General features: G+C 29.3%; 1 protein-coding gene across 1 annotated transcript; it reads left to right on the plus strand.

Moving 5' to 3' along the window:
- The first annotated feature begins 10,256 nt into the window (after positions 1-10,256).
- LOC123291720 lies at positions 10,257-11,561 on the plus strand. Its single transcript, XM_044872115.1, has 3 exons — positions 10,257-10,379; positions 10,673-10,814; positions 11,460-11,561. The coding sequence occupies exons 1-3, from the start codon at positions 10,273-10,275 to the stop codon at positions 11,559-11,561; spliced, it is 351 nt and encodes a 116-aa protein (XP_044728050.1). The 5' UTR covers positions 10,257-10,272.
- The last annotated feature ends 11,080 nt before the right edge of the window (positions 11,562-22,641 follow it).

Consider the following 22,641-nt stretch of genomic DNA (forward strand, 5'->3'; position numbering starts at 1 on the left):
TGATTCTCTGCTAACTTTTTGATTTACATACGTTTTGTTTTGCGCCTTTATTTCTTATGCGTCGGTGGTGGGTGCCTCCATGCCACGCTTTTGTTACGGACCTGATTATTATCTTCGTAAATTTAAGTTTCTTTTTTTTATTTTTGGGCTACATTTTACAGCTAAATAATTTTTCTTATTTACAGCCATAGAAAGCGGTAAAAGAATAAATGACTATGTTTCAGAAATATTTTAAATGAATACTTGGTAAGGTAAAAGCATATTATCTGGATAAATTCTAGCATGTAATATAAATATAATATACGATGACTATTTTCGTATTATATATTTGATAACCTGATTACGATAAACCTTTGATCTAACTATATCAACGTAAGTAATAAATTTTGTAGCATTGATGTGTGCTATGGATGCCGTAGAGTAAATTGTACCAGATATTAGAATTATTTAATCCTATATTAAGTATATGTTTGTTATATGAAAGAGGTATGAAATGTAAAATAATTTTACTTAAGGCTAGGAATTCAATACAGAATTATTATTATATCAATTTAATTCAATAAATAACTTCATTCATCTTTTTGGTTGGGCACTTAAAAAATTGGGCAAAAAATACAAACTAGTTGAAAATAGTGAGAAGAATTTGTTGAGTAGAATCTAATAAAAATTTTAGAACTTTTTCTACCCAGAAACATTTTACGAAAAAATTGTTAAGTTTATAAACAAGTTATTATAAGCAAAAGTTGTTAGTTTTTAGAAAGTATATTTTGTCCTTCTTTAATTAAAATAACCTTTTCTGGTTAATTAGAAAAATGAAGAAAATGCCTTTCTAGATCCGAGAAATTTTTATACCTTCAAGAAAAACTTAATAAAATAATAAATTTTACAAATATCAACCCAAAAAACTTTATTACATCACCGTTTTCAAAATTTATAAATAATAATTTTTTACAAATAGCTATTAATAATTGGCTTCAACCCAAAAAGCTGTAATACATCACCGTTTTGTAGGTTCTTTATGCTATTACGGCCAGCATCTTACATAAAAAAATTTTTGGTAGTGAGATGTTCTTTTTCATGGGATATCTAAATGAATAATTATTTTGTTCGATTTTTAATAAAAGGGGATATTATTTGAGAGATATTATTTGACACCTAGGAAATTGCAAATTTTTTCATATCGGTTATCGAAGACCCTGTTATATCGAACGCTAGGCAAAATGAATTTCATTTTTTATTCGATTATCTTTCTGTTACATAAAAAGGATATCGTTCAATTTAAAGCTTGGGTATCGATTCATAACTTTCCCGATTTCCATGAAAAAAAAAAGTTCCGCTATCCAGAATTTTTGCATGTAAGAAGCTGGATGAAGAAAATATACGCGTATACATTATATCAATGGTGACATTAGTTTTTCGGTCGTGGTCCTGTCAACTATATCGAATCTAATCGAATGAAACATTGTAAAATAAGTCAAAAGGAGACTTGTTTATTCTATTTTTTGGTTGTTTTATAATTTAAAGCGATCTGAAGTTTTTGAATTCTTCCCATACTATTTATACCTATTATTATAGATCTTATGGCTCATTCTAGAATTCTAGATGCTTAAATTTGAGAAATTGAAAGTTGAAAATTTTGAGAAATTACAAATCCTAAAATTAAGGATATTAAATTCGAAAGGGATTTTTGTTTCTGAAATAGTGTATTAGTTTCTAGAGTCCTTGACGAACAAGAAAGTTGTTAAAGATCAAGACCTTTGTCTTGTGTGAGGATATTAACTGAAATAAGGAATTTTTATTTTATTGGAAGACGTTTACTGAAAAATTATTTGATTTAATTAATTAAAATTATTTAAGGCTATATCGTTAACAGTACTTTGGCGGTTGGATCAAAAACTGAATAGATACATTACTGAGAGAAGACTTTAATCTCTATGTACCTGCATTATCCGCATACTGTCATTACGATACACTGGATACAGAAAATAAAATATAATTTTGTTATAAAAAATCAGTTATTAGTTATTAATATAATTGATTTGTTATAAAGATAAAATATTTATAATTGGTTCCGATTGAAGCAAAAGAACAAAAATCTAATATATTTTATGTACACTGTCCGGCACCAAAACTGAAATATATGGGAAGAAATTTTTGTGGATATCACTATGTCAGTATCGGTGTGAACGCCATACTAGTTTGACAATGTAGCGAATAGTAACAATAGCAATAGTTATGGCGGACAAGTCCATGCAGTATGCTGATTGGCGATATCACAATACTTCTGGTGGATGGTCCTATTCATAGAAAACAAGAAAATCTAAACATTTATTAACAACATTTTTTCTAACATCCAACAAATTCAGTACAAATGTGGAACGTTATGAGTTTTTGATACCTGTAGCTCCAAAGAAGGCGTTACTATACAAATTTGTTTCTTATACCAAAATTTAACATAAAAAGCGAGAAACCTCTTTGAATGAAAATAATAGCCACGATCCGTCTATTTCCTGATAGGTTTCGTCTATTTACCCTCGGAAATCTGTATAAATATTTTCTCATAAATGTATAGTGGCCAGTGTATATTTTTTTTACAGAAATGAGTGGTTTTATTATTGTAGTAACTTATTGTACCTGCAATGCGTCTCTTTTAATTTTGTAATTTTATTTTTGTCTCATCTCCTGTATATTGAATAGACTTTTCCATGATTGAATAAAATTGATGATTCAATATTCGTATAGTGTCGTCCTATCTCCAACCAATCCTCTCTATTTCTTCTTTAACTGAAAATGTCTGATAATTATTTTTACCATATAAACGTACTAGATATACGAAAACGAAATGGTCATACTAATAACTCTATTAAACAATTTCTCTTCATAAGCAATGAACCATATTATAGGAAAAAAACATTTCTTTTTCCTTAAAAATATACGATTTATTATCAAAGTTATGTGTTTTAACTAACATTCCGTTATCAATAATAAATGAAATAAATAATAGAAATAAAGTAATTTGAAGAGATAACAGTTGCAAAAAAACTGGTCTATTTCATTTTGAGAGTCGTTCAGACCCCCGAAAGGAGGCGGGGAGTGCATACAGGAGTTTATTAATAAAAATATGTTAAATTTTGGGTAACTTTAGCATTTTGACCTTTTTAAAATCTTTTAAAAGTTATTTGATTTACTTTACGATAATAGCACGGGAGTTAAAACTAAAAAGTTTCGCTTTAAACCATATAGAATTTTCTGACGATAATTTTTTGAAGCCAATACAAAAAATCGCAAGTAAATACACCCAGCAAGAAGAGAAAAAGTTTCGTTTACAAGACTAAAAGTTCCAGTATTTTTTCTCCTATAGTGATTATGCCAGATATACAGGTCCCGTAGACGTATATTATTATCATTTTTTCAACTGTGACTCGAAGTAAATATTTTCAAGCTTTATCATTGGCGTTTTGGTAGTTATTAACTTACAAGTAACAGAATTAACGCCAATTTTTTTGCAGTAAAATCAAATGATAATGATTATATTTTAACAACAAAAAATAAAAATTTCGATATTTATGTTCCAATTATAAAAAGTGATGGCGCTATATATAATGATTTTATTACCTATATATCTTATCTTTACTGTTAAATACATATACACTATTAATTTTGTGATTTATTTACAAATATTTTAATCAATGGCAAAAAATGATAGTTATATACAGACATATGACTATTTTATAATTCTGTCTTTATTCTTTGAATGTGTTTCCATATGAAAAACAGAATATTATACATGGAAGGTGTGTATTAGTTATAGAACATATTCCTCATGTTTTCATATGATATTACATCATGTCCGATTGTTCCTTTAGGGCTTATATATACTACGTAAAAATAAAGAATTTGATTTGATTATAGTTAATATGGTCAATAAACATGACATCCTTACTAATATTTTCTCGAATATTAGTAAAAAAATGATGCAGTTGGTTATTTATTGCACGATGTAGCTGTAGGTATATTCAACATTACTATCATTCGTGAATTTCTCCAAATATTTTGTAAGCAATAAAATTTTAATAATAAAAACAACGTAATAATACAATAATAATTAACCAGCTAAATTTTTAGGGGCCTTCAGAGAACTGAAAATCTGAACGTCCAGTTATGTGATATAAAATAAAATCTGTGATTTCCCATAAGGATCAATGTTAAAATATCTTTAAAATATCTTTTTTTCAGTTCCCTGAAGACCTCTAAAAATTTAACTGGTTAATTATGATATAATAATAATGGACAACTATGCCAAGTTTCATCAAATTCTGAATTCAAAGTCCATTACCGTATATTATTTTAAGCTTCTTATTAAAATTTCATTTTGATCAAAAATTCTCAAAGCATTAGAAAACAATAATTAAAGAAGCTGCTAATGGTACATCGAGATTCATATCCTTGCTACACAGCTAAAAAGTTTATTCTATCTACTTTAAATTCATCAAAATAATAATGACTGACACAAAAAGCGAACACATCTTAAAATATTATATAGATGGTGGTAGATATAGATAGACTAAAGAAGTATTCTCTAATGGAGTTTGATAATTTCAAATTTCTTATGCTCAATTAAATTACGCAATAGCGCGTTTATAAACAGATGATGCTAGCTCTAAATGCATGCATGCTATCCATATATGTTTGTCTGAATAGAATTTATGAAAATATACTCTTAATAGAAAAGTACAATTCCATATGTAAAAGTTACCCAAGATAATATAAGTATGTAAAATGTATAGCGTGATTCCAAAAAATTTAGATAACGATTTAAGAATCTAAATTTGCCCAGTTGTTAAACATCTCAAACAATACTTGACAATATTCTGGCACTTGTTAAACATCTCAATTTTAATCAACGAGGCAAATAATTAATGTCGTTGAATGGGGTGGATGATTGATATCAAACTATCCATAAACATTTTAAAGAAGACTTCATTGCCTCACAAAATTTGAAAGTTAAATTAAAATTGAATAAAAACCGAAGACATTATAAGCATTTAAAAATTGTTGCCCCTATCTTTCTTGCAAAAAACAGTTTCATATGTAATTACTATGGCGGTACTCAACAATGACGTCACTTTCTAAGTATCATTCTCTTTTTTTTAATTACGTTTTATACGTTCATATTTAACGTATTTCTAAAGATTTTCAAAAAAGAACTTCATTTTTCTGTTCATACAGTGACAATTCTTCACCTGAGGAGTAGTGAAAATTCTTACTTAAAAATTTAGTCATCATTCCAATTGATGATAGCGCTTTAGACAAATGTCGGTATAGTGTCTATCAAAGCCGGCTGCTGACGTAATACCTACCAATTTCTGGACATCATCGCCTGTCCTTTCCTTCGACCACATTATGAAATTAATTACCTCTTTTAATGAGAAAAAAGTGCTGTAGGGATTGAAACAGGGGATGCAATGCAAAGGGGATTTTATGTTATGAACCGATTTAAATTTTGGTACAGAGATAATCTAGAGCCTGAGAAAAGATATAGGCTACTTTAATGCAAAATAAGCTGTAAGGGATTGAAATAGAGGATGAAAGTTTGTATGAAAATTACGTCATTTTCAAAGATAGAAGCTTGAAATTTGTTAAAATTTTACCCTTAAGAGGGTAAAAACAGGAGATAAAAGTTTTTATGTGATGACGTCGGCAAAAAAGCTTACGGCCCAGAAAATAAAGTTATAGAAGAAATACAGAGAATTACGGAGTAATTACAAAATGTGAAACTGCCTTCAAGATATATTCCTTCAAAAGGCCACCAAAATATAATATATGCCTTTAGATCGCCACAGCCTTGATTTGAAACATTATTTCCAGTAAAGAATCATCAACGAAAAATAATTTAAAAAAAAAACAACGAGATTGTGAACAAAAGGAGGATAAGTGATGACATATGAAGTTAAGGTTAGAACAAAATAATCTTTTTACATATAATTGAAGTTGTCCAGCGAAAAGGATATTTAACAGCTAGTATATATGAATATTATTTTGTGGTTTTTGATTCTTTTGAACACCACTAGATTAAGGGAAAATAAAATAATTTAAAGATACTCAATTTTATTTTGAACCGGAAGGCAACCGAAAAAAAATTGTTTATGCTATTTTGTTCCCTAAAAAATGAGAGATGAAAGGTTTATTTTTCTTCTCTGACTTAAGAAACTTCAAAAAAATTAAAAAATTTCGTTCATCCATTCAAAAGAAAAAATTGAAATTGGAAAGCCAACAGTACGCTTTTCTCAATTTCCACTTCCTTCAAATTCTCGCTTGGGGGAGTTCAATCAAATTGTAGATATCAATTATAAGACTGAGGTTAGATCTTACTTTCTAAAATCTTTCCATTTTTATGTATGCACACTTTATAATCGTAAGATGTTGGGTAACATTTGCTTAATATAATATACGTAAAAACAATAAATTCCAACAATACTACATATCTTAAATTAATATACAAAGTATATAAAATTTGTGGGAGAAGCATACAAGGAGTACATACGTGATGTACTATAATAATATTCTGCCAGATGTGTGGTTTAGAGGTTTTTATGCAAATTAGATTTTAACTAAAATTGGATTATCTTATTTATATGCAAAAATAATCATGTTATTTACTTACTATATTTATTATTTGAGAAAAATTACTAAACTTTAAAAAAAATCACGTAAAAAATACTTTTATATATATTTAAACATTTATATAATACTGTGTCCATAAAATAAACTGACATTTGAATTTAAACTGCGCGCGGTTGTTGTGCATTATGAATTCCTTCCGCCCAGCCAAAGAGTCAACAAGGAATATTATTTGAACGTTATGCGTCATTTGCGTAACGCTATCCGTCTAAAAAGGTCGAAATTGTGGAAAGACAATTCATGGTTTTTACACCACGATAATGAGCCATCCCATACTGCACCATAATTCGTGATCATTTCGTCAAAAACTGAACCCATATTGTTCCGCAACCACCATATTCACCTGATATGGCGCCGTGCGACTTCTGGCTGTTCGAGAGACCTCTCCGGGGACTCCGTTTTGATACGATAGAGGAGATTCAAGCCGCAGCGAAGACATTTTTTAACTTTATGACGTCATCAGAATCCAAAAAATTTAATTTTGCTCTATCATATCCGAATTTTATCCAATTTTGATAAACCAAGTAAGTAAATTCTACTAAATTTGGATCATACTTTTCAAATTTGTTTTTAAAATTAACCTAGCTCTAATAGGTTTCAAGAATGTGGAGTTCTGGTCCCTGAATTCAGCACATAAGTAATAGCTAGCGAAAAATTGACATCACAGCTGAAAAGAATGGCCCAAAATTAGTGGGTTTCAAAAAAATTCCAATAAGATTGGATCAAATCTGCCTGTGTTATCAAAAAAATCGAATTTTTTAACTTTATGACGTCATCAGAATCCAAAAAATTTAATTTTGCTCTAGCACATCCAAATTTTATCCAATTTTCATAAACCAAGTATGTAATCCTCCTAAATTTGGGTCAAATTTTCAAATTTGAGATCAAAATTAACATAGCTCTAATAGGTTTCAAGAATGTGGAGTCCTGGTCCCGGAATTAAGCACATAAGTGATACCTTGCGAAAAATTGCGAAAAATTGACATCACAGCCGAAAAGAATGACCCAAAATTAGTTAGTTTCAAAAAAAATTTCAAGAAGATCGGATGAAATTAGCCAGTGTTATCAAAAAAAAATTTTATCTTTATGACTTAATATGAAGTAATAAGCGCCTTTTACATGATTCTTTACTAACTTTTTGTTTTACGTATAATACATACTTTTTGTTTTGCTCCTCTATTTCTTATGCGCCGGTGGGGGGTGCCTCTTTTGCCACGCCCTAGTTACGGGCCTGGTTATCATTATTCTAAGCAAAAAGGAGTATTTTAAAATATTCAGAGAGACCACTGGAAGGTAACAGATAAATTATGGAAAGTAAGCTAGAGTTCTTTGATATTGCACACATATCTATGTGCAAATCTTGTAAAAATGCATGTAAAAATTTAATACTATAGTAACAAAAATATAAATGAATTTAGTATTTTGAAAAATAAGACTCTGATATAATACCTATGAATATATTTAAATTAAATTTATAACTGGTTACATCAACGAGTATCCATAAAAGTTAAATATTTGAGAATTGTATCGATAATTGAATTGATGTAACACAAGCTGGAAGGCTCGTACAGAGAAAAATGAATGTTAATGGCAAATATCCGAAAGAAATTTACCATCTTTGTAAAATGTAATTAAAAATTTTTTTTTTCATACTGAAGTTCATTATGAGTTAATTCAATTTATTATTATTTTAGAAATAGAAATGTTATGCTAATAGACCCAAATTTGACATATGATAAGAACTGGAGAATTGGTGTCAGAGCACATATGTCAACATTGCGGAATGAGTTGAAACACATCAGCCAACTAAATACAGTGGTAAATCGAGTATACATACACAAAATAAGACCAGGGCTGGTGTGTATATTTCGTAAAAGCGGAGCCACCGTCTGCGCTCGTGCAAAATTAAAATATTTCCGATTGGTCCGCGTAAAAAGAGAGTTTAGTTGACTGCTTTGGTTTCACAATATGTTAAGGATGGTTTTGTGGCAGATAACACAAATTCCATATTTTTTGCAAAAATTTGAAATGTGGACCGGGTACGGCTCAATTACAGATATCAGGCTACACAGGGAGTCTTCTAGCAATAATTTCATCATTTGGTAGACATTCACCTTACGTTTACCGGTCCGAGTATGATAACGGTGGGACCCCGATTTGAAGGTTAAACTTGCCTATTTATGCCTAAATAAAAAGAAATGAAATGTTATGTTCGATTTGCCGCTTAGTTTTCGAGTAATCAAACTCTTAAGTGCAAATATTTTTTAGCGGCCATTTACTTGGTTGAATTCGGTAGAATGCTATGGTTACCAACGTTAAAAACTAGAATTTCATTTAAAAAACTAATTTCGAATTACTAATGAAACTATTCATTTTGCATTTTAGACGAAGTCATATACTGAAAACAATATTTAATTAGCTTTACTTTGGTGCATGCCAAACTGTTTTTATAAAAAATTTATAAAACGGTATTTATAATGTACCTCCACTCCACACCTCTCTGTTGACCTTTGACGACAGCGGACAAGTTTACATTTTTGGGGGAAATATTACTACACAATTATTATTTTAAGGAACGTAGACGACGTTTAAAAGAAGTAATGGAAAGTGATATGAAAGAGGAAAGAAGATTATTAAGACTTTATCATAAAGACTTAATGTTAACGCAGCCTTAATGTGTTTCAATAATTAAAATTTCATTTTTAATCATTTATTACATTTAAGAGTTTTAAACATAAATTTATGTAAACATATTGTTTATAAATAAAGTTTAAAAAGTAAAATTTGATTTATTTTATAACTTCAATCAACTTGTGATGGTATTTGCTATATAGGGCGCTTCGGCTATGAATCTATTTTCAGGCTAATCTACGGTAATGACAATCAAATTTTCAAGATCATTATATACGGCTGATGATAAATTATTTCATGAGATGACCATTAAAAGAGTAGGATATTTTTAACCCCCGAACTAAAAAAAAGAATTGTTATAAGTTTGACCGCTATGTATGTGTGTCTGTCTGCTTGCCTGTAGCATCGTAGCGCCTAAGCGGATGAACCTATTTTGATTTTTTTATTTCGTTCGAAAGATAATTTAATGGCTAGTGTTCTTAGATATGTTTCAACTACGAGTTAAGGGTTCCGTAAACGAAAAATCTGTCGAGGGATAATCTCCCAAAATGCACCGAAATGTGAATCTCAAAAATATTCAACATAATTTTTTGAGAACTTAAATAAATTATTGATGATATATATCGATGTGTAACGCTTCAAGAGTTTCCTCTGAAGGACAATACGTATATCAAAATGTAAGTATTTAAAAGACGAATTAAATACATTGTTTTAACTTTATCTTGATGAGATCTGGCCTAAAAAGACGACGATCAATTGTATAGTCGAATGTCACCAATAATATTACTATGGTATTATAAATTTAAATATGATTATTAAATTAAAAAAAATTTCATAATTCTTAAATTTAAAAATTTAGAAAAACATTAAGATAACTGTTAAATTTTTAAACCATTTCAATAATAAATAAGTTTAAAAAATTAAAAAATAATGGAAAAGTCACCAAAATGGGTTAAAAAAATGGAAAAGTCTGCGAATTGGGATAAAGAAAAGAATTGGAATGAGAACATGCGTGCTATAAAGGACAAATATGTGAGTCCCAGTGAAGTGATGCATATTCATGCTGCGTGAGTATCATAAATAAATGATATCCCTCGTCCAAACTATGTTGAAAATATTTTCACCCGCTAAAAACTGTTAATCTTGTATGCGGAAAATCTGTTTCGATTGAATTCAAGATTTTGAACTACATTATAGTTAATGAGTTTTTAATTTCCATATCGAAGCCCCTCTTGAGGTTTTAGTTTTAAAATAATGTTCGGTTTTGAAGAAATAATAATTGCAATAATATAATAGTTTATAGAATTATTTCGAAAATTAAATTTTAAATAAATTTTACATGGATATTTTCTTTTTTTAGGAATAAAAAAGCATTATTCATTAATGAAATGAGAAGTCGAAACGCAAGCCGAGCATATGATAGTTCCTATCAGAGTGGTCATCAACCTTGGTATACGCAAATTTCGCGAGAAGTGATTTCTTTAAAATCTACGATTAATGAGGTAAGTACAATTCATAATCGAAACTATATGAGCTTGAGTTTTGTTCGTAGTTTTTTCAAATGCTCTAGAATTGCTCGAAAATAAACAACTCGTGTGAGTATCTCATATTTCTTTTTATTACGAATATGGGATAATTTCTTTCTTTGTTTACGATTTTCAGTAATAGCCAATCAATTATCTATGCATGTGACTTATAATTTTAGTGCGATAACGATACGAGCAAGTTTCTCGACTATGTAGGTTAAAAACCTACCTTTTTAATTTACAGGCGTGTAGTAACACAAATATAATAAGTTTTTAGAAGTGTATAGCAGCAGCCAATTTCAGCTTCTGAAGTCTCAGGAAAAAGAGTTTAGTGAGAGAAGCAGCTAGAAAAACCATAAAAGATCCACCATTGAATTTGTGGATCAATTTTTTACTGAAATATTAAATAAAAATTTTTCAAAAATTACATGCTTTTCTTTGCTGGATATCGTTTTCATTGACGTGATAATGATAATGACTTTAATTAGCCGTTTGTGAGACTCGTTGGTCTTAAATCTAGTGTCTCGCTAAAATAAATAAGCTTGACAAAAAATTAGTCGTATAACTTTGTTTTTAAGTAAAGTTTAATTTGATAATAAGTAAAATTTTTCGAATCTCTAGGGCCATAAAAAACTGTTGATTGCAGTTTTGAGAAAAGATGCAGAAGAAGAAAAGAGATTACTCAGAGCAATTGGAAAAGATTTAATGAATACACAACCATAATAAAAATTATGCCTTTTTGTTACAAGAACTATTGATTGTAAATGTGTAATTCTTTTTGTAAATATATTTTGTACTATTGAAATGTTTTTATTACTAGTTCTATATCTATAAAGAAAACTTTATTACTAGTTCTATAAAGGAAACTAAAATCTTAGCAAATGAACTAAATTTTAATCAAAGAATGAATTTTTATACAAGAGTTTTTGTAAGATATGAGAAAGCATTTAGCATTTTACTTTTGGGTTACGTGGTGGGATCTCGTGGGGAGTCCCAACTGGAGATACCAGGATTGGGTGTCAAGGGCCAATATCCTTCCCCAAGTCTTATCATGTGTTTTGTGAAACAATTTATGCAAACATTTGCGGTGTAAAGTGAAGCTAAAATGTGTAAAGTCTATCTACCATTCACTTAATGGACTTGTCGGTGTTGCCCACTGATTGACTGATTTGGACGCCAAGCAAGTTTGCGAAAAGAAATATAATTAATGAACGTTGCGAATAGCCACATGTGTCGCATAAACCTACTGTAATGTTTTAAGAGGTTTTTTGCGATTAATTCATTAGATTGTATAAAGTAAAACATATTTAAAACTTATAAACTGTCGAAAATCCCAGGCTGTCGATAATATCTCCAAAATACTTCGAAAGTTTGGGCCCTAACCGTGAAAACATTAATGTTTAAACATTAACGTTGCTCTAGAATAAAAGGTTCTTTACGTCAATACTCCCGAAAATAAGGTTCAATAAAGTATATGAAAATGAGTATCAATTTAATTTTAAGTTGCACAGCATTGGAACGTACAATCCGACTAAATCCTCACTTTTTTTTACATTTACATCATCTAAGAGTTAAAATTTGAGAGATAGAAAAAATTTTAGAAAGTTATTCTCAAGAAATATAATCAATTCGAAAATTTGCAGTAAACTCTGTATTAAAATAAATTTAAAAAGAGTGTAATCCATAAACCATTTTACGAATCACAACTGTCATAAAATATTTTAAGTATTTAAAAAAGTTTTACACTCAATAAAACAGCTCCATTTCAAAATAGTAAACAGTAATGTTTTAAAACAAATTTCGTTTGAAACGTTTTTGGAACGATTTTCTTTGTTACATCAAAACATATATTCTCGAATTGAATAAAATTGAACCAATCTCAAAATAATATTAATAGACTGAAAGATGACATACTACTCGATGATTTTATGACTTTGGTAAGTACCATAGCCATAACTATTAAGAAAAACCACCGCTTGAGTATTATCTGAATAATTTCATTGATAGCTTTATATTGTCAGAGTTACCATTGGACTTACAGTCCGCCAAGTGAATCGTGTATTTTAATGGGCATTTAAATTTGTTATGAAATATGTATCCACTCTAGTGTGATCAAATTAACTTTTTGAATATTTTAATTCTGAGTTCGGAGAAAAAAATTGAATTTAGTAGATCATTATGATACAAATAGAAGAAACTAAAATCTAACATTTTTTGATGGTCGGAAGGGGTCCAAAAAAAATGGTAAAGTGGCCTAATCCGGTCTTTCGCTCTTGTTGTTTTAAAGATTCAAAGCTGAGATTTAAATGGATTGTAGCTTTTGTGCCCATGAAGTATCACACACAATTTCAGCAAGATCGAATGTATACTTTTTGCAAACCGCAGCTGAATGCAAAAAATAGGACTTTTGTAAAATGGCCCTTAAAAAATTTTGGTGCGGTAACGCGCTATTTTTTTTACGCTATCATATGCTTCAATAGTTAAAGTAATACCTACTAAAGTGCCAACCTCTCATCTTTAGTAAAAGTTACTAAAATATTAATTTTTAATTACTATTATTTTAAATTATAGCATTAAAAATAGGATAGGAGTAATGTGAGCAATTATTAAGAGACAGAAGTTATGTGACATTACAGTATGATGCATATGCATTTAATATTGTGATGCACTTACTATATTGAACTTTTGCTGCTATTTAGCTGCCTTGATGGATTATGTTTTGCTCTTTCGTAAGGCAAGAGTAAAAATTTTATTGTATAATACCATATTGTAACCGTATTTAAACATATTCTTTGCATGTGAATTTAATTGTTGCATTTGCCGTTAACAGTTTGAATAATTCCTAGTACTTCCATAAGTGACTATTAAATACAGTTACTTATATTATAAATGAGAAGAGGCACAAATGATTAACAATTTTTTTTATCATACTTTATTTTTTTTAATTGGTGATGGACATTGATAAATATATCTATTGTCTGTTTACTCATCTTCCTCTCTTTCTTCCTGTTGTTCTTCTTGAACATTATTCTCCTCACTCTCCTCATTTTCATATTCGTCGTTTGACGTTGAATTTATCAAATTCTCTAAATCGTCATCTTCTATTGCAATGTTATTTTCGTGTAAAGGGACATCAACGACTTCAACATTACTGCAAGTTTCACCGTGGCATGTAAAGCATAATTGAATGCAGAAGAGGCCGTGCTTTTTGCAACACATTAATAATATAGTAAGTTACATAGGTAACTTAATTAATAAAAAAATTGAATTATATTTAACAGTCACTTATGGAAGTACTAGGAATTATTCAAACTGTTAACGGCAAATGCAACAATTAAATTCACATGCAAAGAATATGTTTAAATACGGTTACAATATGGTATTATACAATAAAATTTTTACTCTTGCCTTAGGAAAGAGCAAAACATAATCCATCAAGGCAGCTAAATAGCAGCAAAAGTTCAATATAGTAAGTGCATCACAATATTAAATGCATATGCATCACACTGTAATGTCACATAACTTCTGTCTCTTAATAATTGCTCACATTACTCCCATCCTATTTTTAATGCTATAATTTAAAATAATAGTAATTAAAAATTAATATTTTAGTAACTTTTACTAAAGATGAGAGGTTGGCACTTTAGTAGGTATTACTTTAACTATTGAAGCATATGATAGCGTAAAAAAAATAGCGCGTTACCGCACCAAAATTTTTTAAGGGCCATTTTACAAAAGTCCTGTTTTTTGCATTCAGCTGCGGTTTGCAAAAAGTATACATTCGATCTTGCTGAAATTGTGTGTGATACTTCATGGGCACAAAAGCTACAATCCATTTAACTCTCAGCTTTGAATCTTTAAAACAACAAGAGCTATGAAGTTTTGAAATTTTGAGCAAAATCGATGGTTTTTTGCAATTTGTGGGGACATCGATGGACCAATCGGGTTCATTCGTAGCTCATTTTTTTCGCCTTTTTACGGCGCCTAAGCTTATTAAACGCTTTTTTATTTTTAACTCAATCCGACGGTGTCTGACGCGAAAGACCGGATTAGGCCACTTTACCATTTTTTTTGGACCCCTTCCGACCATCAAAAAATGTTAGATTTTAGTTTCTTCTATTTGTATCATAATGATCTACTAAATTGAATTTTTTTCTCCGAACTCAGAATTATCTAACAATTGACGCCATTTTTTTTTTAGTTGGTCACACTACTCATAGTAGTAATTTTCAAACCTTTCTGCCTCAAGCTTTTGCAAATAGTCGGGTATGAGTTTCTTTCTATTTTTAAGTACAATAAAAGATTGTCCCTTAAATAGTAGTTTTTATAAAAATTTTTAATTTTAGACTTAAAAAAATGTATATTTATCAAATATTTTGGAAGCGATGGGAAAAGCAGGACGCCACAACCTTACCATGCATTGTCCTCTAAACTAAATGTGCATGCAAAATTTCAGCTCAATTGGATCAAATTTGATTTGCATGATTTGATTACAAACATAGACAACTAGACAGGTGAAACTAAATAAAAGCTTGTAAAAAGGTACCTACTCTTTCTAAGAAGTGATTATTACCTCATGTTTTACTCGAAAATTTCAATTTTAATCATTGGAAGGAAGATTTTTTCGGGGGGGAGGGGGTATTTTGTTACTCAAAGGGACACTCCTTGAGTGAGTCTATACAATGAACAACAATAAACCCTTTTGTAGGATGTACAACTGTAGGTTTCATATTTCTGACTAAGAATTTATAAATTTCTGTTGGATAGCAGACAATCAATTTATATATTGAAATAGTCGTAAATTTTCATTCAATCCTTTTTACTTGATCCAAGCGAACATAACAAATAAAATCTGTAATAAAATTGCCTGCAATAAATTATTACTTATATACAATTTAAGCATATAAGTGTATCCAGTGTATCTAGATACATTTTATATATTGTTGCAAAATCGGTCTATAAAAATATTGTTAGTGAACTAAACTTGTCGTCTCAATAATAATAAGTATAGTTATGCAATTCAATTGAGTATAGTATTTTTTAGTATATATAAAGGGAGTGATGTAGTACCTGGAATCATAGGTACCTGCTACCTTGATTTATCTATAGGTTCTCGATAGATATTGCCATTTTCACATACATAAAAAAGGGCATAGACTGGACGTGTTGGAAGGACTGGAAATCCATGAACACAAAAATGGATCTGACAATCTATTAAATGAAAAAATTGATTGTTTTTCATCAAAACTGTTTGCTCTGATCTAAATTTTTCATTCATTAATTTGGCAAAATATTATTTTAAATAGCTTTTTTTTTTTTCGATAATTCTAGGAATTTTTTACCAATGTTTGTGTCTTTATTTTTCTAATTTGACTTATTCAATGAGGTTTATTTTGCAAGATCGGAATATATTTCATTGAGTATATTTATTGTAATTTGTTTTCTACTTTACATGACGTAGTTTGATTGCCAAAAATTGTGAAGAATTTTTTTTTTTTGTATAAATATGACCCATTTGTAAGTGTAATTTCATAGTTTCGACAATGGGAGAAAACCCGAAACAAGTCAACAATCTTATAAAATAAAAAGTAGATTTGCAAATACAATAAAAGTTTGTGAAAATAATTTATTTTAAACTTTAACAAAACCCGAAGCCCTCAGGTACAATCGGTGGAGATGGTTCAAGGTACATTTGGATGTGAGTCATGGTACACATAATGTTGTAATATGGATCACTTATTATGAACCTTAGCTCACACGTTTTTTGTCGATGTTTCTTTAGTATTTAAATTCTCAAGAAGAATACACCATGTTGAGGAAATACAGTTCTGTAAATAGAGACTTTTTAAGAGATATTTTAAGGTATAGCCATCAAAGACACGTTAAATGTAAATATTGATTTTAGGTACTACACCTTCCCCTACTACGTACATAAATATAGAGACATTAAAGTAAAGCCATGTTCAAACTGTAAGAGTACTGATATAGTAGGTACATACAAGGTACTGTAAACAAAAAATTGCCATGAAAATAATTTTTACCCGTTACGTATACACGTTAAGAAAACGAAACCGAATGAGTACTTTTTCTGTGTTTTTGTCCTCAAAGCAACGCAAACACGGTGCAAGGACATTCCTTAGTCATGGAAGAAAATACAATAATTTAAGAAATAACTTGTTTTTAAGTTAGTTATACATATAATTAATTTTTGTAAACAGGCGTGTGTCTATGAGCGTGAACTACTTGGAAACTGCTTAAGAATATTCTTATTAAAAGTTATAATTTATATATATAATTTAAATGAACATAAGCTTAACTTATCTGGTTATCAGAAAATCACAAAAAAATCTTATATACAGTAGAATCTCGATAACTTAAACCTCGGTAACATAAAAACCTCTGTTACTTCAAAAAATACTATGTTCCCTTCCCATCAGAGCCCAAAACCTCTAAAACTTAAAATACGCAACCTCTATAACTTAAATAAATAATCTCTGTATAGGCCCTCAGTAGCTACATAGAAACATGTACATACCTCTATATTAACTAGCGTACATAGAAACATGTACATACCTCTATATTAACCTATACCTAACATAGACACTTGATAACTTAAAACCTCTATAACTTAAAATATTTTGTGTTTCCCTTGGACTTTAACTTATCGAGATTCTACTGTATTAGTAACTCTACTCTGATTACTCTATAATTTGGGAAATGGGAGCCATTAAAAGTTCCATTAGTCGAATGGGAACCAATTCAAACTGTTATAGGCTCGAGGAATAAAAAATCCTGAGATGGGGTAATAAGAACCATAAAATTCCAATTTGACTTAAATTTACGATCAAACGATAAGAAAAGAAAGGGATTCTTTATAAATAACAAACCAAGTTTGTTGGACACGTTTTTTTATAACAGTTATCAATATTTTTGGTTTGGCCGGTCCAACAACTGGAAATATTTTTAGATTTTAAATTATCTGTAAATAATAAACTTATAAACGTGCTATGAGCAAAACTTTCAGTAAAGGTCTAATTCTATTTTGAATAATAATATATATACCAATACAATCTTAATGGTATTGGTCGTAACTCTTATTTAATGTGTAAGTTTAAAAATTCTTGAAGTGGAAACTTTAAATTGGAAAACACTTTTTTCCAAAAAGTACAAAGAATTTATCATTTTTGTTTTAAATTTTGTAACGTTGTAATTTCGGCTTAGGTCTTTTAAAATATACACGATGATCAGTTTTTAACGTTCCAGCCACTTTTTTTCTTATAGTGCGAAACTTAAAAAAAATAAAATGTCAAAATAAATATAGCAATAAAAAAAGATTTTTTACGAGGTATTCAATCATAAAGTTTAGAACCAAAATCTTTTAGCTTTATGACCATATATCATGAGAACGAAGAGCGTTTGGCAATTAAGTGTTTAATTCATTAAATTTGTATGTCTAAGGAATCTCAAAAAATCTAATTCATTTACCTTTTTTTAACCTTACCATCTTGTAACTCGAAAAGGGAAAGTTTTGGTACCTTCATTTTTGAAAAAAAAGTGTCTGTTTTGAAGGCAGAAAATCAAGGGAGATGTTGTAACAAAAGTTGTACACGTGGAGTGCCAGTCTGACAAGTGGTGAACAATTTAAGTTATGACCCAAAAATCTTAAATTGTGTACCTTATAAGCCGTTGTAGAGTACCTTGCCAAAATCGTTTTATACATGCTAGTCGTTGAAGCTTGAACCATTTTTATTATTACATATTCGTAGCTACAGTTGAAATAGCGGCTAGTTCTTCAAGGAATGTATTTTGAATCATAGCCTTATAATTCTGGTATAATTTATTACTTTCAACTTTAAGATATTTTAAATTAATTAACGAGTAAAGTATTCGAGATGTTGAAACTTTATCTAAGTATAGGTAGGTACCGAAAAATACACAATTTTGAATTCTGTAAACGTTAAGCCTGCAAACATAGAAATCACAGGTAAATTATATCTAATACCAATTTTATATTGTAATACAAACACGTATATTTTCCTTCATTCGGAGAAAGCAGTGAATTGGATGGTCTTGATAAATTTCATAGCTCCCCCAAGTTTCTAGTTACTACATTATATACATGACTTGTCTATGAATATATAAAATACAATATCAGAGAAATATGAGATGTAGATCAAATTCACTAAGGCAGTCTTTAGATAAAATGTAGGAAAAAATATATGAAAAATATACGAACATATGATTCACAAATCGAATCAGGTATCTTGTTTATTTTTCCTTTTATCATGAAAAAAAAAATTGTATATAATATAAAAAAGAAAATTGACCAAATTTCAGTTGAAAATTTGATTGAGATGTTATTATATATTTTTAGTTTACTCATACAGACAGTTCAGAAAGATTTGCTGGCAGTAGTATCGTTTCTCTTACTCTATTTATTAAGTTTTAGATTAAAATTTAAAACTTGTCCCAAAATCTAGATATCTTTTTGATATTTAAGTAAATATATCAATTGTAATGTACAATTACCTATTAAGGTACAATCAGATATGAGATTGAATTAGTTCATCTTAGCACGTCTAAAAGAATTCTCTAAAAAAATAAATAAATTTTTGACTAGTTTTCGCAATGTTCGTTCATAAAAAAGGTTTTTGCTTCAATGTCATCAAAAATATCAATTCCCAAAATCTGAAAAATAGTATTTTCGATTTCGAGATTCTAGGATAAAACTAGTTTTATCCTAGAGACGGGTTTTGAATTTTTTTAGAGACGGGTTTTGGATTTTTTAGTTTTTCTATTTGTATCTTTTAGGTTTTTTTAAAGTGGAAAAATGACATAAACCACTCGCTTCCTGCTATAACTTGGTGAAATGTGTTTCTTAGGTGTCAAGTATCATTCGTTACTTGCACAAATTTTTTTATTTATTAATAAAAAATAAGCTGTTAATATTAATAAACAGCCCATGTGTCAAAGGAATAATGTTTACTTAAAAAACTAATGAATAGGCAACTTTTTTTACGTAAATGTCATATATTTTTGATTCATGCATATATAAGATTAATGTTTAGGTTAGGCTCTTACATATGTACAACACTTACGTAATAAAAGTTGCCTACTTATTAATTTTCTAAGTAAACATTAGCGCAAAGAAGGCATGGTGGACGAAATATACTTTGACAACTAAAACACATTCATTCTAGTAAATTTTAGCAAAAAGTGAGCGCCTATTTCCTTTTCCTTTAGTAGTCGATTTTTGTTAGGTACATCTTTGAATGTACTACAGGCAGTATCAAACTTAATAAATATTCACAAAATGAATTTTTTAAGATTTCTATACTTTTTGAGTTATTGAGCTTCTAAGCTATGTGTTTCTTGAGGCTGCAGCGGGGTTCATTTAAGGGATGAAGTTGAGATATATTTCATTTTCTATGTTTTTGAGCCTGAAAATCCTTTATCCATTGCTTCAAATTCGTCCGCATCCTCAATTGAAGGATGTAATCGACTTTATGGGTCAAAAAACACAGAAAGGATTTGTGTCTTGGCTTAACCCTCTCTTAATCGTCCTAAATGTCCAAGTATCCGCAAAGCCGAAAAGCTAGTAAACTAAAAATGGTTCTATTTAAATTATCGAAAAGGAAGGATTTCGGATAAATATTTTTGGAAACTTTTAACTCAACTGAAGAGATCGTATGTATATTAATTTTTTGTGTTTTGCAACTCCAAATAGAGGGGGAAACTGTTCGGAATAAGGTGTCTGAAACATAAAAATCGATTCTACTAGTCAAAGAACATTGGAAATGTCTAGTCAACTCCTTCATGGCCACCTTTGCTCATCTGGAGTACTAATATTAAAACATAACCCTTTAAAATCAAGCGTGCAATCTTATTGCAAGCAAGAAATATGCTCCCGTTGCTCGGACATTGCAACTCAAGATAAATATAAATAAAACTTTGTAATTGCTAAAATACAGAAACTGTCTTCTAAGCTTTGCGGCCATAATAATCACAGTAAATTGTACCGCCTGAGTGAACCTTCAAAAATGAAAAAAACTATTTCTTGCGGCAGTAGTTGCTGTGCTACATGTACTGCCCTAGAGTTGGAAAACAAATACTACATTATATTGTTATAATAGGATGTAATTTTAAAATGGATATCAGAGAAAAAATGCAGAGGCAGAGTATAAATCTCTGCACGGAATTGGAAATACTTTAAAGCAAAGGATTTTCATATGAAAGGCATTCTCTACAATTAAAATATTTTTTTATTTCACTCTTTCAGATTTTACAAGATCACTGTACATGTATAGTGTTTTCTTTTACATTTATGTTCAAATAATAAAATAAAATTTGACAAATAATAAATATATGAAAACATAATATTATTTTCTTCAAATCAAATGTTTAATGGGATGGAAATTTTTTTTTCTATTTTGGTTATATAATGGATTTGAATACGATATTATTAGATTTAGTTTATTTTCTTATCAAACTCAGGTACATTATGAAGGAGATTTAGTGGACTAGTATGTGAATAATAGTTCGCTATAGATACACGTTACATATGTACGTCAACATGAAACGTCAATTCCTTCGAACGCTAAAAAATTACATTCTATCTAAAAAAAAATCTGCTAGTAATTCGTAAATATATAATAAAGTCTTGTTATCCTTACTTATTGTACAAAAGTAACTTTGTCTATCTGTGTGTTATGTTTTCACGCCTACGCCGCTGAACCAATTTTTGATGAACTATGGTATAGCAATAGTTGAGATCTTGAGACACGACATAGGCTACTTTTTAATAAATTCCTCCCTAATTAATTATTAAGAAAAAACTAGAGTTATTTAAACTGTTTACATTTGCAAATTTTTATGGTGCTGTAACTCAAAAATTGTCCAATATAGTGCACACTAGTATTATTTTCAGTACACTACATTAAAATTTGTTATAACAAAGTTACTGAGATTTCTTACTTTTAACATTTTTATAATTTTTTATCAGCCCCTATATCATTAAGTTCCTTGAATTTTCCAACATTTGACATATGAATATTTAGTTAGTTATGCAGAGTTCCTGTGATATCGCAATGTTTGGATCAATTTTAGCCCGTAACTCAAAAACTATTTGACCAGTCATCAAATTAACCCGATTTTTGGGTCAAAATTGCCTTATATACTGAGTTTTATCGAAATTAGAGATAACAATTTTTTTCGATTTTTGCAATTTTTTAAGGGGCTTCCCTTTGTAAAAATCGGGAAAAACGGTAAAAAAAAATTTTGTTTTAGAATTTAATGAAATTCGGTGGATGGGGTAATTTTGATCCAAAAAGAATAAAAATCAGATTAATTTAATGATTGGATGTAGAGTGTCTGAGATATCGCAATATTTGGATCAATTTTAGCCCGTAACTCAAAAATTTTGTTAAGGGGAAACCTTTTGAAAAAATCGTGAAAAAATCTTTGTTTTTGAATTTAATGAAACTCAAAGGATGGGGTATTTTTTAATTTAATGATTGGATCTTTAGAAAGTTAAAATGTCAGCGTAAAAATGGACAACAATGAGTATTTTGACTAACATGGTTTCATGAAACGAACACATTAAAGTTTCATTAAAAAATATGGAAATATTACTGTAATGTTGATATTTTTCTAAAAATTAGTTTTTTCTTGGTATGAGCCTTACTAGTATATGCCCGTACGTGGCTACATTTCTGTTTGGCAATGTATTGACGGCCGGCGATATTAGTATTAAAAATGTATTTCCATTGTTATGTTTACAATACCATTCAATTAAAATAAGTAA

Source organism: Chrysoperla carnea, chromosome 1 (genome assembly GCF_905475395.1).
Source record: "Chrysoperla carnea chromosome 1, inChrCarn1.1, whole genome shotgun sequence".
NCBI lineage: Eukaryota > Metazoa > Arthropoda > Insecta > Neuroptera > Chrysopidae > Chrysoperla > Chrysoperla carnea.

What these genes read in the sequence shown, in the direction of transcription:
- LOC123291720 (XM_044872115.1), top strand. Translation starts at nt 10,273, where the DNA reads ATGGAAAAGTCTGCGAATTGGGATAAAGAAAAGAATTGGAATGAGAAC. An exon ending in GTGATGCATATTCATGCTGC is followed by an intron (nt 10,380 to 10,672) that starts GTGAGTATCATA and finishes TTCTTTTTTTAG; the next exon opens with GAATAAAAAAGCATTATTCA. An exon ending in TAAAATCTACGATTAATGAG is followed by an intron (nt 10,815 to 11,459) that starts GTAAGTACAATT and finishes TCGAATCTCTAG; the next exon opens with GGCCATAAAAAACTGTTGAT.